This window comes from Nematolebias whitei, chromosome 10, assembly GCF_014905685.2.
Source record: "Nematolebias whitei isolate Nwh7 chromosome 10, NemWhi1, whole genome shotgun sequence".
Taxonomy (NCBI): Eukaryota; Metazoa; Chordata; class Actinopteri; order Cyprinodontiformes; family Rivulidae; genus Nematolebias; species Nematolebias whitei.
In genome coordinates, this window is record NC_056507.1 from 24,122,434 (window position 1) to 24,140,293 (window position 17,860).

A 17,860-nucleotide genomic window follows, 5' to 3' on the forward strand; every position below is an offset into this window, starting at 1 on the left:
GGAGTAGGAGGTGTAGCTTTGGGAGAGACAGGAGCTGTAGTGGACATCTTCCTTGGAGTAGGAGGTGTAGCTTTGGGAGAGACAGGAGCTGTAGTGGACATCTTCCTTGGAGTAGGAGGTGTAGTTTTAGGTTCTTCCTGGACAGCTGAGGTTATTAATGTAGATGCAGAACTAAGAATAGACGAACCAAAACCAAACATCTTCCCAGTGACAGATTCACCAGATTTTGCTGCTGTAGCTTGTGTTTTAGGAGCACCAAAGCCAAAGAAACCTCCAGAGTCCTGTTTAGTTGGTTGACCTGGTGTAGGCGATTTGGCAGGTTGAGTTAATGTTGAGGGTTGTTGAGGTAGCTTACCAACATCTTGTTTTGTAAGACCTGGCTTTACTGCTGGCATTGTACTTGGAGAAATCTGCACGTTTTGCTGTTTTTCAGCTGTTTTCTGCTGATCTGTCACAGATGTTGCTTGCTCCTGTTTAGTAGCCAACACCGCTTGTGCCTTTTGCGCAGCATCTTTCTGAAGTGAAACCATCTTGTCAGCTGCAGACGATACTGAGGCCTTATCTTCCAAGGTTTCTTCTTTGTTCAGAGCTGCTGGAGTGTCCTCTTTATGGATATGTATGTATTGTGTAGGCTTTTCCTTCTGCTGGGACAACTTGCTTGGTGAGGGCTCTTGTCTTAGAGCAGGAAGACCTGCAGACTCAGGTGCTCCCAGGGCTCTCTGCATCTGGCAGTTTAGACAAAGCCATTCCTTTACCTAAAAGTGCAATAAAATTAAACATATGAGAGGACAATTTCAACACAGTGCTTTAACAGACACATATAGCAAGTATTATTTAACAAATAAATTACTTTAACATAAAATAAAGTGGGGTTTTGTTCTCATCGCCAATACGTTAATGTAGAGAACAAAGTCAAAATGTCACATGAATTTGTTTTCAACAAATAATCTATTCAAACGCTTCCTAAAATTGTTAGGAATAAAAAGTTAATTATGTGTAACTGTTTTTATAGAAGTAAAAATACTTTTAGACAAAACAATGACAAAATTCTCAACATTATGACCGATGCATGCCAGAATACATTTTCAAATACTACTAAAATGATAAGCAAATGTGTTAAAATCTCATTTAAATTTAGTGCTAAAATAAATTAAAGCAATTACAGCAAAAATAATTCTTGAATACCTCTGATGTAGTAGGCATTGCGTCAAAGCCACACTGAACACAGACTGTGGTCTTGCATTCTGTGCAAGTCTTGTAGTTGAGTGGATCTGTGGAGCCCATGGTGAGTTTGACCTTACAGAGTGGACAGACTGACTCGACTGCTTTCGAAACATCTTTGGCTTTTATTGGTAGTTTTGGGAGCTCTGATTGGGGCTTGCTCACTTTGGATTGTTCTGATGAATGAATCTTATCCTGCTCCAGTTTCTCTGGTTTCCTTTTCTCGTCGTTCTGCACAGCAGGTGGTTTGGTGTCCTTTGCAGGTATTGTTTTAGGAGAAGCTGGTGGTGTCATCTCAGGAGTGGCTTTGTCTGTAGCGTACATCTTACGTGGAGCTGGTGGTGTACTCTTAGATTCGTCTTGCACAGCTGAAGATATCAAAGTGGATGCAGAGCTTAAGAAAGACGAACCAAAGCCAAACATCTTCCCCGTCACAGACTCTGCAGATTTGGCTGTAGTAGGTGGTGTTTTGGGTCGGCCAAAGCCAAAGAAACTCCCCGACTCTTGTTTTGCAGGATGAACTTGTGGTGGAACAGATTTAGCTGGAGAGGTTCCAGTTTTTGGATGCTGTTTTAATGATGGCTTTTCTTCTTTTAGGCCTTGTGAAGGAACCGATTTTTCCGATGCAGCAATCTCTTTAGGAGGCTTTTGTAGTGGTGGCTCTACAGCTTTTGTTTCTGGCGGAAGAACAGGCTTAGAAGGAGTTGGACCCTTTTCTGTCTCTTTCTGTGATACATCGGTTTGTCCTTTAGGCATTTCAGAGGGTGGCTTTTGTAAGGCTGGTGAAATGTCTATCTTTGTAACAGTGGAAGAAACAGCTTTGTCAGGCAATGGAGCAACTGTAGGTGTAAACTCCTTTGATGGTACAGCAGAGATAGAAGTTTCTTTGGCTTTAATAATGTTATCAAGCTCATTACTAGGTGTGACTGGCTTAGAAATGTCTTGTGTTGAATCTGTAATTGAAGTTTCTTTCTTCTGTATTGTGGCAGGGACCTCTTTGCTTGGTGAAGGCTGTGGTTTTATCATAGGGAGGCCTGGAGGCTCAGAAGCTCCTAGTGCTCTCTGCATTTGACAGTTAAGACACAACCACTCTTTTGCCTGAAAAACAGACACAAAACAAAACTAAGTCATTATTTTATAATAAGAACTTTTTTTATTCTATTCATAGCATCCCTTAAATATATTTTGCAAACAAACAGCACAACTGGATGCCTTTCCAAGAAATTAATAGTGCATGACAAAACAAATCGAACTACAGTAATCCCTCGCTACTTCAAGGTTTATTTTTCGTGGACTTGCTCTATCACAGTTTTTCATAATAAGATTGGACATGACACACAATTGGCTGATTGATGGATGATCCGTACAATCAGCATGAAATTTTTGTTTAATAAAATATTTAAAACTATTTAGCACTTATGTGCAGCCCACAGCTTCAGAAGAAGCTTCCTCCTGCACCAGTGTGCAGCCCAAGCTGCAGGAGAAGCTTCCTCTTGCAGCTGATCAACTGCCCTCTGCTGTGCAGTGGAGAAGTGGGCGTGGCCAAGAGCATTGGCAGGTGGCAGAGAGCAGTGGAGGCAGGGAGCTGAAATCATGACATTCTGTACTCTTTTGAAGTGTTTAGAGTTTAGAAACATTGTTTAGAATATTGCAAGAGTGCAGGAAGGATGACTTAATATATACAGTATAAAATAAACTACTACTTACTACTTGTAGGCCTAACACTATTCAAGGTTTTTCACTTATTGCGGGGTTTCAGGGTCGGATCCCCCACAATTAATGAGGGACTACTGCATATTATAACAATTGCACTTTTGTCAGTTTAACTGTGATAACTTCACAACAGAGTTATTGTGTAGTATGTTTACCTTGTCTAAAAATAAATAAATACATATGAAAATAAAGAAACGATAAACTACTAGGTTCTATTCTGTAGTTAAAGATGTTCTGCTTTCTATATGGGGCAAGTCCTCAATGAAGAAACTTCTTCAAGTACAGCCTGTCAACAAGGAAGATGGCCGGCAATGGAGGAGGGGGCGTACCAAAGAGACCATCTTATCACAAGCAGAACTGGTTTGTTCCACTTCGGAGTAAGCTGTTGGGGGAAGAATCAGTTGTGTTGTGTGTTTCCTTGACTGATGAAGCCTTCTGGACCGAAGGCAAAACGTTTCAGCACAAAAAAAAAGAAACTGTCCAGATGACCTGACTGAAAAATGTTGGATTGTATACCTGGGTTATTGAGCATGGACTTTGTTCTCTTCAACTACAGAATAGAAGTCCAGTAAGTTTTTTTATATATATTTTTTGCAATGTCATGGGTGAATGAGAATCTACATCTATGCACATACAGTATATAAATACCTTAGTAATGTTAGGAATCGGACTAAATCCACACTTGTTGCAGACAACGTTTTTACAGTCTGTGCAGGCGTTGAAGTTAGGAGGATCTTTAGAGTCCATGTTAAGCTCCAACTTACAGAGTGGACAAGTAGATCCACCCACTTTAGGTGCATCTTTGGAAGTCTCAGATTTTGCTGATTCTTGTGGATCTACACCAATTTTGTTCTGTTTTAATGAAGGAACCTCATGATCTGGAGGCTTGTATGGTGCCTTTTCTGGTTGGGTGTTTTGCAGCTGATTCTGTTCAACCTCCTTTGATGAAGGGCCCAAGACTTGAGAGGAGGGTTTCACGACATGAACTGCAGATTTTTCAGTTTCTTCAACATTCTCCTCTTTCTTTTCAGGAATCACTTTAGATGGTTCGGACTGTACTGGAGTTTTCTTCAGAACTAGACTTTCACTACCTGTGGTCACAGGAGGAGTTTCAGCAGGAATTGATTTTGCCAGGTTTGAAACAGCAGGTTCTGTCTTTTTGCTCTGAAGTGCAGAGGAAGTTGGAACATTCCCAGCAGGTGGTAAACTAGGCCTTTCTTCTTTTGTTGGGCCTGAAACATCAGCTGTTTGTAAAATATCATTTTTTTTTTGTGCTTCACCATGTGTTACATTATCCCTCAGAGTTTTGTCTATTTTTCCAGCTTTTTCTGTGGGAATGGCATTTTTGTTTTGATTAGTAGGGACATGTTTTTGAGAAGAAGCTGGGGAGGACACTTTGCTAGGTGATGCCTGAGGTTTCATAATTGGAGGCTGCTCTGATGCGGCAGCTTCAAGAGCTCTTTGCATCTGACAAGTCAGACACAACCACTCTTTTATCTGTAGACAACATAAAACATTGTACATTTTGAGGTTTGTTAGACACTGAAAGAAACGAGTAGAGCAGAGTACATTGACTGTACGATGTGTATGGGATGTCAATTGTTAGTACAGTTCAACATCAGTTAATATGCCTACACATTATACTTAGTATGTTGAATAAAAAGAACATTAAAATAAATAATTGTGTTAATCTCACTTACCTCTGACTGATTTGGCATAGGATTAAATCCACACTGATTACAGACTGTGTTCTTGCACTGAGTGCATGTACTGTAGTTGGGTGGATCTTTGGACCCCATGTTAAGTTCAGATTTGCAAAGTGGACAAGAGGACTGGCCTGGTTTGACAGCAGATTGGGAGACTTCCATCATCTTTGTAGGCTCAGGTGGAGCTTTGTCCACTTTGGTGTGTGTCACATCCGTTGTCTTGGTTTGATCAAGCTCTGGTTTCTTCATTTCTTGGTCAGCATGAGATTTGATCTCTCTTGCAGGGGATATTTTAGGAGAAACCGGTGGAGTAGTCTTGGGCTGATCCTGAATGGCTGAAGTAATCAAATTAGATGCAGAGCTGAAAATAGAGGAACCAAAGCCAAACATTTTTCCATTTGCAGACTCTGCTGACTTGTCCACTTCAGGCTGAGTTTTACCACCACCTAAACCAAAAAAACCTCCTGAATCTTTCTGTGATACTGCAGTAGCATTACTTTGCTTGCGTTCAGTCTGTCTTGTTTGGCCAGGTGATCTATCTGGACTTGATATTTTCTGTGGCTCTTGTGCTTTTATCTGAGCAGGAACTGGGCTGACTTGCTTCTGAACAACTGACTTGTTAGCAGTCTCAGATATTTCTGGCTGTGCTGTTGCAGACATTTTCCTTTGAGGTGACTGTGGCGCTAGCAGTTCTTTTTTCCCAGCCCTGTCTGTGCTAGAGATATCTGTCTTTTGGGATTTTGTAGACGTCTGAGATTTGAGAGAAGCCACTTCTGAGGTGTCAGTCACTTGCAGGGCCCGCTGCATCTGGCAGGTAAGACATAACCATTCCTTAACCTGAACAAATAAGCAAAATAATTGTTTGATTAAACTCTGTTGGATAATGGTGTGTATAATTACCATCTTATGTTACAAATGTCAATGTCAAAATTAATCTTTTACAGCTGGTCAAGGGTCACATGAAATTCAAGTGTTTTTTCTTACCACCGTTTCATTTGGCCTGGGGTTGAATCCACATTGGTTACACACGGTGTTCTTGCATTGAGTGCAGTTATTGTAGTTGGGTGGATCCTTGGAGCCCATGTTAAGTTTGCACTTACATAGTGGACAGGTGGATTGGTCTGGTTTGACCGTTGTTTGAGGACCAGCTTTTGGCTTTGAAGTTTCTGATGGCGTTTTGTCCACTTTAGGTTGTAGTGATGGAGATGTTTTTGTCTCTAATGATGGCTTCTGTGGCTCATGCTTCTGGGAGGCAGGAGATTTGATTTCATCTGGTTTCAGCATTACTGATGGTTCACCATCTGCTTGTTGACGTTGATCTGGTTTATTCTCCTGTTCTACTTTCTGTGGAGTGGACAATTTAGATTCCCTTGAAGGAGACATTTTGGGGGACATCTTGGGAGAAACCGGTGGAGTTGTATTCAGTTGATCTCGAACAGCTGACATCATAGAAGAGGCAGAGCTAAACATGGAAGAACTAAATCCCAACATCTTCCCACTCACTGAATCTGCTGTCTTTGTTGCTTCAGGGTGAGATTTAGAATCACTGACACCAAATAAGCCTCCTGACTCTCGCTGTACTGCAGGAGTAGTGTTGCTCAATTTGAGTTCAGGTTGACTTGGCTGATCAGGCGGCTTCTTTTGAATTGCTTTCATTTTTTCTTCTGGTGGTTTTTGATCTATGGTTTGTTTAAGTGAAGCAGCATCAGCTTCAGATTGTTTTATCTGGGGGGAGATGACCTTAGAGAGCTCCTTTGTTTGTTCCACAGAGTCTGGACCATCCTTCATTTGAGGAGCAATCAGTTTGGAATCCTTTGGCTGAGCAGGAGCAGATATGGGAAGTTTACTGGGTAATGTTTGGGCCTTTAAATTTGGAGGTCCCAGAGGGTCAGAGGTTCCAACTACTCTGTTCATCTGACAAGTAAGACAAAGCCACTCTTTGACCTAAAATTTGAAAGACAGAGTGTGTTAATTCAGGATTAGGTATTAGAGAAATTAAAAAGAAAAAGAACCAGAGAAAAACTCCTAAAACTCCCCAAAAGGTCAGATGATTAATATATTTATGAAAACAAATGTCTTAAACTGTGATGTCAGTTATGAAGTAAAAAAAAAGATTTCTAAGTCTCAGAAGATGTGATACTGTTCTTACCTCTCCAACAGGCATGGGGTTAAATCCACACTGGTTACAAACAGTGGTCTTGCATTTGGTGCAGATGTTGTAGTTAGGAGGGTGTTTTGAGCCAATGTTCATCTCAACCTTACACAGTGGACAGGTGGTCTGGTCTACATCTGGACCAGTTTGAGAGACTTTTGGTGGCTGTGGTGAAACATTGCCATCTTTGCTTGGGGGAAACTCATCAGATTGCTTCTCCAGCTCTGGTTTCTGAGCAAGAGTTTTTCTCTCCCTTGCTGGTGATATTTTAGGAGAAGCTGCAGGTGAACTTTTTGGAGAAAGGTTCGACAGAACAGACATCTTACGAGAGCCTGGTGGTGTACTCTGTGAATCGTCCTGAACAGCAGCCGATATCAAACTGGATGCTGAGCTGAAAATGGAGGAACCAAATCCAAACATCTTTCCGCTCAGTGACTCGGTTGTTTTTGAAACATCTGGTTCTGCATTAGAACCACTATGGGATTTTTCAGATTCATACTGTACATCTGTAACCTTTCTATGTTCAAGCTGATTTGGCTGGTCAGTCTGTTTCTGTGTTTTCTGACTAACAGTCAGGACAGATTTAGTTTCACCTTGTGGTTCTGTACCAGCTTTAGTTCCAGGCGTTAGTGCTACACTGTGGGTCTTCTGAGGAGAACCTGGTGTGAGGATCCCCTTCTTTACAACTGAAACAGGTACCGGGACTTCTGTTTTTGCTTCAGATTTGAATAATTCTTTCTTTTGATTTTCCTCTTCAGTGGGAGCTATTTTCTGACGTATAGAAGATGGAGATGTTTTGTTAGCTGCGCTTTGTGGTTTCATGGGAGGCCCTGTGAGTTCAGATGCACCAAGAGCTCTTTGCATCTGACAAGTTAGGCATAACCATTCTTTAGCCTGAAGAAAAACAACAAATAGAAATTAGAAAACAAATTATTCACATCATGATCAATCCAAAAAAAAGTTTGACGTTTTGGTCACATGCATGAAGGTGAGAACTGGAGTGGAGCTGATTGGGAATCAGGCCTAATGCTGCATTGTAAGTTTTTGAAAGTTGAAATTTGAGACCTCCTCCTCTGTTTAAATTTGATTTTTCTAATTTGATGTAAATGAGCCCCCCCCCCCCCCCCCACACACACACACACACACACACACCTCCCAAAAAAGCATGTCTTCTCTGTCTAAAATATGAGCATTTTTCTCCTCAAAAGTGTCCTTTATCCCTGAGATGTAGGTGGACCACTGAGTCTTGTCCACAAGAAATAGCTCTTCATGTCCTGGATAACTGAGAATCTTGACCAACATGTTCACAAAATATTTATTTAAATACTGTATTGATGTGAAACAGAAATCTAAACCTATCTCATAATTTATAAATTTTTGTACAGGTAAGCAAATGTACTTTTTAATTTTTTTTTTAAATAAATCATTATTGTAATATTACTTCCATCAAGTAATTCATGTCATTGATTTGGACATTAATCAAAGATATTTAACTGCAGCTAAATTTTTGTGGACCATTCTTGGTTGGTTTAAAAATGACTGAAAATGAAAGAACGTGTTTGTGATTACCTCTGACTCATTTGGCATTGGATTAAATCCACACTGGTTACAGACAGTGTTCTTGCATTCTGTGCATTTGTTGTAGTTGGGAGGATCTTTTGAACCAAAGTTGAGTGCTGTCTTACAGAGCATACAGGTAGACTGGCCTGCCTTTGGAGCGTCTGAAGCCACTGGATCCTTCAGAGGCTCTCGTGGTCCTTTTTCTACTTTAGGTTGTAGCATTGGAGAGGTCTTGGGTTGTTGACTCTGCTGTGGTTTCTTTTCCTGCTCGTGTTTCTGAACAGAGGGTGATTTGGTTGTTCCCTTTGCAACTGGCATTTTAGGAGAAACAGGGGGCGTTGTTTTTGATTCATCTTGTCCAGCAGAAGTTATCATAGTAGACGCAGTACTAAAAATGGAAGAACCAAAGCCAAACATTTTTCCACCAAGTGATTCAGCAACTTTTGCACTATCAGACTGAGGTTTCTTCTCTGGTCCAGTTTTGCTTGTTTGGTCTGATGGTTTCTGGGGTCCTGACTTCTGACCTTGCTGTGGGATTTTCTGACCAGCATCTGAACTTCTAGACTCTTTATCACTTTCACCCTTTGCTGATGGCTCAGCTAGTTTGGAGGGTTTCCTTTGTGGGGAGCCTAATGGTGAGGCCTCCTTAGATTTTCCAGTTATTGAAATGTCTTTTTGTTGAGAGGGAGTTTCCTTCTTTTGGGCACTAGCAGCTTTATTTGGTACAGTCTGTAGGTTCATCTTGGGAGTTCCTGGAGGCTCAGATGCCCCCAGTGCTCTCTGCACCTGACAGTTGAGACATAACCACTCCACCTGCAATAGATCAGACATCGCACAGATAAAAAGTAGATCAGTATTGTTGTAGCTTAGAAAATTCAGGCTTATATTTATGAAACCCAAGTACAATCATTGCAGATAGATCTTTTTTGCAATTTATTCAACAAAACCCCCTGGCAAAAAAATATGGAGTCATTAATGATGTTCTTTCAGCCATTCAATTTTTTTTATAAACGATACATCAGAGATATGCCACAAAACTACCATTTTTCAAAATTCCAAACTGCTGGTATTAAACAACAAAACAAATAAATGTGATTGTTGTAGTCATCGAACAAAGATGGAATCACTTAAATTGAATAAAAAATTATGGAATCCTTTTTGAAAATTTCAGATCTTGAAAAAAATCACCTGCATCAGATTCATTCTGTTGCTTTGTCTTTGGTTAAAAAAAGAGCTCACACTTTGGAGAGCTTGTGCACAAAAGTCGAATGTCATAAATCATGGCTCCAACATTAAAGATGGCAGTTGAAATAAAAAGAGAGGATAGTGAAACATCTACACTGTATAAGAAGATAAATCATCACATAATGTTGTAAAAAATGTTGGTAGTTTCCCATCAGCTGTATCTAAAATCTAGATTAAGAACAAAAAAACGCAAATCGAAAGGTTGTCTGGTAGACCAAGGAAGACAAAAAAAGGTAGAAAACTTCAAGCAGTATTTCTCAAAAAACAGAAATTGCACAACTGAACTAATGGAAGTAGAAAATTGCCTAAAAGAAATGGGATATACTGTATATACAAAACAAGTCAAATGAAAGCCTTAATGAATGCCCAATCAGAAATTTATGAAGCTGACTGCCTGAAGAAAACGTGAAAATGTCCACGGTCATTGATGATATGGGCCTGGATGTCAATTGTACAGGGGAGATGGAAGTTATTACATCTTTAATAAATGCAACATTGTAATTTTTGGACACATTTCCGATGTCAGTTGAAAGGATGTTTGGTGATGATGACTTCATTTGTCAATATGATAATAAATTCTGCCATAGGGCATAGGATGTGAAAATGTTCTTTCAAGACATAAATTGTCAATGGCATGGCCTGCAAGTCTGGATCTCAATCTAGTTAAAAATATCTTGTTAACATTGAAGAAAATGGTCAATCACAAGACTTAATGCCTGATAAACTGATTGTGCAACAGGAAAAGAAGACCATTGGAGCCAGATTGATCAAGAGTATTGTTTTTTCATTAGCTAGGTCCATGACTCAGTTAATTCAAGCTGTTCTAAATACTTAAGATGGTGCATCAAAGTACCCATGGGTCAGTGTTTTTCTCATAAATCATATTTTTTCCTAAATTTGAGTGATTATATTTTTGTTCTTTATTTGATTAAAAAAAAAAAAAAAAAGCAATTCTGACTGGCTACAACAGTTGCATTTCTTCCTTTTTTATAGTTTTAGGGCATATATTGCATTTTTTTTTTTAAACAAAATAAACAACTGAAAGAACAACCTCCAAGAGTGGTGATCCAGTTAATTTGCCAGAGTTGCATTGTCTTACCTCCTGAACATTTGGCGTGGGATTAAATCCGCATTGATTACAAACAGTGCTTTTGCACTCAGTGCAAGTGTTGTAGTTAGGGGGCTCTTTAGAGCCCACGTTGAACTGTACTTTACACAGGGGGCAGGTTGCACCAACTTTCATAGAAACAACAGGTGAAGCTGAGGCTTTATTTGGCGGTTCGGTTGAAGCTTTTTCTGTTTTTGGCGCCACTGGAGTTGGACCCGTGGCTTGCTTTGGCTCCTGTGATTTCTTGTCTTGTTCTCGTTTCTTAACAGTGGGAGATATAGAGTCCTTTGCAGTTGACACCTTGGGCGACGCTGGAGGTGTAATTTTGGGCTCATCTTGAACAGCTGAAGTAATTAAAGTGGAAGCAGAGCTTAAAATAGAGCCAAAGCCAAACATTTTTCCAGTCATCGATTCTCCAGGTTTTGCGGCATCAGTTTTTCTAGAACCACCAAAACCAAAAAAACTTGCAGACTCTTGAGTTGTGGCAGTTTCCTGCTTTTGTGCAGTCAGAACTGTTTGCTTTGTTTGTTTCTGAGGCCCTGCCTTTTGTCCCTCCTTTGGTGTTTCCTGACCAGCAGCTGGCCTCACCTCTTTATTACTGTCTAGACCTTCAGCCTTGGCATGCTGCATTGGTGGTGTTGATACATTTTTCTGAGGAGAGCCTTGCACAGAAGTCTTTTGAGATGCGGACTGTGCTGCTGTTGATTTTTTAAATGAGCTAGCCGATGTGTCTTTCTGTGGTTCGCCTCCCCCAGCAGCTCGTTTCACCTGGCAGTTTAGACAAAGCCACTCGTTTCCCTTTAAAAGAAAACACATAAATCAGCTACGAATGAACTCTCTTGGATCAAATGCTCAAACATAAAACAGCCACACAGAGAAGCAATGAGAAGGGGTGACATTTTCTGTACACAACCACAAATACTTGTTAAAAATTATGTTATACAGTTGATGGACTGTACAGGGTTTCACTGATACAAATAAGAACAAGTCTTGGCTGATGATCCTTACATTATTTTAATGAGTTTATATATTGTAAGGAATATACCGGCTGGTAAAATTATATTTTATCCTATGCTAGATAAAAAAAAAAAAAATATGAAAATTTAGTTCATTTCAGCCATAATTTATAACAAAATAGAGGTACAAAATATTAGAATCTGCTCCAGCCTATTTTAAAACTTGCAATGCCATGGGAATGAAAGTAGAAGTAACAGTGATGCAGACCATGCATACAGTACATATACATATGGTACATACACATACATACATACATACATACAAAATTGCATTTAACATAATGCAAAGGTTTAGTAAAATGCAAACTTCATTTCTACTCCAAGCCTGGTCCAGTACTGTACTAGCAATTTTTGTAAGTGGCCCAACAAGATCAAATAGCCTTGGACTGTCCTTGGCAAGGTAGATACAAACTGTGCATTGAATTACAGGGTCAAGTGTCAAGTTCATTGTGCTTCAGGTAGCATTGAAGCTGCCACGTCTGTTTACTCTGCACATGGTATTCCCTACAATGTTCGTAAGTGTTGATGGGGACGAGGCATGTGAGTGTGTTAGCATATTGTGTGGTAGCTTGAAATTTTTTTCCCACCTAAACCAATCAGTGATAAACACAGAGTGAGAATTTAATAAGTTCTCTAAAAGCAGCAATCTTTTTTAACTTGGTGAAAAATGTTTCTTTAGGCAGGTTATAAGCCTCATTTAAAAAACAAATATAGTACTCCAAAAACATTAATTTGCATAATAGAGTGCGCCAACACAGGAACTGGCTCTTTAAAGGATTTGGGACAATGAACGCTCAAAACAAGAAATGTATCCAAATGAAGCAACAGCAGACATGTGTCCATAAAACTTTTAAACTGCTAATGGATTATTTGTTACAAGTGCTCATTTCAAATGCTTTATATGTTTTAAATTTTATCGCCATTCAGTACTTTTACAAATAACTGATTCAGGGAATAAAATCTTACCTCTTTAACATTTGGCATTGGGTTGAATCCACATTGATTACAGACTGTGCTTTTGCACTCAGTGCACGTGCTGTAGTTGGGAGGATCCTTTGAGCCCATGTTGAGCCCCATTTTACAGATTGGACAAGTAGATTGGCGTTGTTCAGGAGCATTGTGGGGGGTTGAAGCTGCCTTTGGAGCCTCTGCCAAGGACCTTCCCAATGCACCCTGGCCTGCTGATTGAGCTTTAACCTCCTGAGAAGGATGCTGCTTTTTTCCTTGCTCCGAGGTTTGGACAGTAGCTGCTTTAGTGTCCTTTGCAGGTTGCATTTTAGGAGAAACCGGTGGTGTGGTTTTCGGTTCATCCTGAACAGCCGATACTATCAAAGTAGATGCAGAGCTAAAAATTGAGGAACCAAAACCAAACATCTTCCCAGTTACTGACTCATCTGTCTTTGCAGGTTCCTTTTTAGCCCCACCGAAACCAAAAATTCCTCCTGAAGCCTGGTGGGTAGCAGAGGGGGCACCACTTTGTGTCTGTCCAGTTTGACTGCTCAGTTGTGGTTTTTGAGGTTCTGGTTTTCTCTGAGTCTCAGGTGTCATTTTCTTAGGAGATGCTGGACTGACATGCTTTAGCTTTTCTGGTCCCTTTTCAGCTTCATCCTTCGCTGGAGCTTTTATTGACTTCGACTGCATGTTTTGCGGTGAACCTGGTGCTGACCTTTCTTTTCTAATGGGTTCAGCAGGAGACGGGGTCTCGGTTCGTGGAGGAGAAATTTTGCTTGGCGAGGTCTTTTTTGCAGGAGGTCTTGGAGGCTCGATAGATCCTTGAGCTCTCTGTACTTGGCAGGTAAGACAAAGCCACTCGTGACCCTGCATGAAAAGACGCAAGCACATAATGAACAGAAGTAATAGCAAAGGAGAATAAAAAACACTATTTTAAAAACTAAGAAATGGCTTTTTTTTTTTTATAAATCTGAAAATGTATAACTAAATATATGTGAAAACAAGTCACCAAGAACACAACACTAAAATAGCAACACAAATAAGTATGATTATGGGATATTAAGGCAGTGATGGAAATGTTTTTTTTTTAAAGCATATTGGATACAGTGAAGGTTTAAATCAAACATTATCTGCTGTGAAGCATCATGTTAGTGAACATTTGTCACATTAAATTTCAAAAATAATCTTTTGAAAATATAAAATGAATAGAAAAGAGTCCATACTTACTTCAGAGTCTGGAGGGCTGAAGCCACACAAGCTGCACACCTCAGTTTTACACTGAGTACAGGTTTTATAATTGGGTGGCCCCTTGGCATGGATGTTGAGTTCAGCCATGTTACAGACTGGACAAAGGGTTTTAGAAACTGCTTTCTGAGATCTGGCTCTGGCTGCTCCCGGTGATGGAGACCCTGCTAGAGTCATGTCAGGTGTGCCTGGACCCTTACCACCTTGTTGTTTTTCAGAAGACTGGAGCTGAGGTGTGGCTCTGGTTCCTTTCTGCTGTTGTTCTGCCGGCTCCTGTTTTAGCTGTCCAATTTTTGGTGACTGCTGTTGTTGCTTTTCTGATTCTGACCCAACCCTTGTGGACCCCTGTACTCCCGTTTTTGTAGATTCTTGCTGTTGTGCACCAGTTTTAGCAGAGCCTTGTTGTACTTTTGTCTTCGGTGGAACCTGTTGTCTGTCTGGTGGTACTTTGGGAGATTCTGGTTGTGCTCCACTCTTAGCCACTTGCTGAGCTCCAGGCTTTGGTGAACCCTGCGGTGGTGGACCCTTGGGTTGTGTTTTGAGATTTTCTGTCACTCTACTTGAAGAAGCCTGTTGCTCTGAAGACTTGTTTGTGGGTCCAGTCTGTCCATTCCCCTGCAGCTGTGGGGAACCTTGTTGAGGATGAGGCTGGGACCTTTGCATAGAGGGGCCTTGGCTTGATTTTATGGGACCCTGCTCTTGAGTCTTCTTTCCATGAACGGCTCCAGTCTGCTGTTCTCCAGATGTTTTCCTTCCTTGCTGAGGAGATGTTTTTTTATCTCCTTCTCTATCATCTCCAAACAGGCCAAACTTGTTTACAGCAGAAGACACAGCATTTAGGGGGTTGGCCCCGCTAAGAAATTTGGACGAGAACATTTTGTCTTCCTCCTCCGCCTTGTGGTCGTCGTCGTCTTCACTGGAGCTGAAGTCTACAGGACTGTCAGAGTCAGAGCAGGAGCTGTCTCCTCTTTGTCCTGGCTCTCCAGTAGAGGCCTGGGCTGGAGCTGCACCTGTAGAGAGGGCATCTACAGCCTTCCTGCTGTTGCTGCTACTGCTACAGCTGCTGCTGCTGCTGCTCCCTGGGCTCTCCTCAGGCTCAGCATCCACATCAGATTTTCTAAACGCATAGACAAATGTAAGTTAAGGGTAATAAAAACAATAAAATAGAATAAAATAAAATCAAAAGCATTAGACAGAATGACAAGGACTTTGAAACAATCATACGTATAGTAGAATCAGAGTCATGTTGATTAACAAGAAGAAACAGCATCAAGTCTAATGAATGCAGGGAAACTGGATGTGGAGGAAACATAAAGTCACACATTCACTGATGAAGCACCGTGGGTTTTTCACCCTCAAGTAATCACGCATGACTCAAGACCATCAGTGCGTTACATAATGTGTGGTGAAGACTTCCTTTAAGAGAGGTACATCTGTATCTAAATGAATCCGTTTTAATTTGTGACACAACAATTAATGGTATGTGCTTTAATCTGGAAACATTCTCAATCACAGGACAAAAACAAAAAAGAACAAGCTATACAATATTTGTTCCATTCGCCTCCACTTTGGTTCTGTCTGGTCCGACTGTTGCTTTCAGGTCCAGGCACAGTGTCTGAGCCGCTCTACTGATTATGGACAAAACAGAAATTCTCTCCTTCCAGCAAGGGGATAAAGACTAATGTGCAACAAGGAGGAGGATTTTTGAGTCTAAAATAAATAAAATAGAAACGTTTCAAATTACAGTGCATGGACTTCACAGCTAACAATAATTAAATGTCCATCACCTTCAGTGAGGCCGATTGTCTAAAAAGTGTGTAATCTCATGCAGGACGTGTTTTACAGCAGGGAGACAAGGAAACAGGGAATCTAGCGCTCTCTGTGGAGAAACTGCAGGCACATCCGGGTAGGGGCCCACCAAATAACGCACGAACACTTTATAATACTCCACTCAAAATAAATCAGATACTCGAGGAGGGGGAAGCTAAATGAAGGCGACTGCAATCCGTGTTTGACAAACTACATCTGTAAATGTTACAGCTGTTCTCTCTTCTCTGTTACAGCTGTTCTCTCTTCTCTGCCCACATGCACAAGGCTGCAGAGGCGGATCTCCTGCATCCACGGCAGTTTGTGTGTGTGGAAAAAACAGGCAGCGTAAAGCCAGATCCATTCTACATTAGATATCAATCTGCAGAGGAGAGGAGGGGATGACAGATCCAAGCGGGGTCTGGGGGTGAAACACGTTTACGCATCCGTGTGCCCTTGACAAAACACCTGTTCGAATGTTTTTTTTTTTTTTTTTTACTCGTTTGTTTAAAACAGCGAGGAAACCAAGAGAAAAGCTGCTGTCACCGTTTGCAATTCCACGACACACCATCTCCGCGCCGTGTTTCCCACCTCCTCCTCCTCTCATTCCCTCCCATCCTGCAGCCGAGCATCCTTCACCCTCCACGGTCACAATGTCAAACACTGAGGCGCGGTTTCCCCGCGCGGGAACCCGAGCAATCCGTACCTTCATCAGCAGCTGATCTGTATCCCCATCCTCCTCCTCCTCAGAGCTCGTCGGATATCCCTGCCCAGCTCCGCGCGCCAGTCTACAGCCGACGGATGGAGGGCACGGGGCAGCAGATTGAGAGCGATCAGAGCGCACTCCGCCTCCCGCTCTAGTGCGCAGGCGCCGCATCTGACAGGTGATCACAATATATATCACGCACGGAAATTGGAATTAAAAGAGACATGCGGGCTTTTTTTTTTTTCTTTTTTTTTTTTTTTTTTCCCACGGAGTCGTGCGTGATCAGCGACGAATAAGCCTGAAGGTTTCCCTCATCCGCGTGAACGTTATTGCGCATTTTCCGAATGTGATCATGAGCAGTGCTGGAGCCACTTGCTAAGGGAAAAGGCCAAGAACTGAGAGCAACATCACAGATGTTCAAATACTGTTGGTTTGGAGCTGCACATCTGAGAGTGATGATTTTAAATCCACATATAATCTTAAAATAAACCTGCTGCTTTTCAGTCATGGCTGCTGTCCGTTTTTGCACCTGTCTCTTGTTTGTTAGATGTTGGATGTTTAGTTAATGAAGAGGTCGTTTGACTCCCTCATGTGATAAAATATATATATAAAAATTGAGCATGCATCAGAATATATAAAAATATATAACGATATATAACACATTCTCATTTATCTTAAGTGATAGTTTGGACATTTTGAAGTTGGGTTCTGGCAAAAAGTTAAACAATATCTTACCTGTTGTCATGTTAGACCACCCCGAACCGGGTGGTTAGACATGGGCACCAGTGACCCCCATAACCCGGAAAGAAAGAAGCGGATAAAAATGATGGATGGATGAATGGATGGATGGATGGATGGATGGATGCCTTCTCAGAACAACTTTATTCTAAAAAAATGTTCTAGCAGGTTATGGTTGGTTGACACCGTTTTGTTAAAGAATTGTTGGTTTTATTTTGTTTTCTTTTTTTCCAAGTGCAAACTAACTAATGCATGTCTGGTGCAGCTTATGAGATGCATGGATATATAATGAACTGATGACAATACAGTGTTTTGAAACCACTGTAATATGTTGGAGACTGAACTTGTTTTAGTATGGCCAAAATCCACTCTGAGCTTGGACTTGCAAGGACTAACCATTAGCTTGTCAATTTAGTCTGAATTAACTTGTATTTATCCAAACTGAGGCCCTTCAAATAGTTATTTACAACTCGTACATTTTTATTTACCCTCACTTCAAAAGATCTGTCACATTCCTTTAACACCCCTTAGTTTTTCTGGAAGACGGAGGACACACCTAAGCTGAAACAAAATCTTTGTGTATAAGCAACTCCTTCATGTGTGTCAGTTTGACTCATTTAAAGAATCTCCCTGTTTTGAAGATCAGGTAATACATCTGACTAAAATATTGATCACAAGTGATAGATTCTTTAT

General features: G+C 40.9%; 1 protein-coding gene across 1 annotated transcript in view; it reads right to left on the minus strand.

The window, feature by feature from the left end:
* The window catches only part of LOC119416042 (protein piccolo), a 24,681-nt gene extending 8,110 nt beyond the window's left edge, over positions 1-16,571 (minus strand). Inside the window, exons 1-10 of the mRNA XM_037683211.1 lie at positions 16,430-16,571; positions 13,900-15,034; positions 12,688-13,539; positions 10,697-11,503; positions 8,362-9,165; positions 6,790-7,686; positions 5,625-6,584; positions 4,635-5,477; positions 1,186-2,319; positions 552-755 (exon numbers count right to left, since the gene is read on the minus strand). Of these exons, the coding sequence (XP_037539139.1) occupies positions 552-755; positions 1,186-2,319; positions 4,635-5,477; positions 5,625-6,584; positions 6,790-7,686; positions 8,362-9,165; positions 10,697-11,503; positions 12,688-13,539; positions 13,900-14,793 (7,395 nt within the window). The 5' untranslated portion in view covers positions 14,794-15,034; positions 16,430-16,571. The remainder of the gene's footprint in view (positions 1-551; positions 756-1,185; positions 2,320-4,634; positions 5,478-5,624; positions 6,585-6,789; positions 7,687-8,361; positions 9,166-10,696; positions 11,504-12,687; positions 13,540-13,899; positions 15,035-16,429) is intronic.
* Between the last annotated feature and the right edge of the window lie 1,289 nt (positions 16,572-17,860).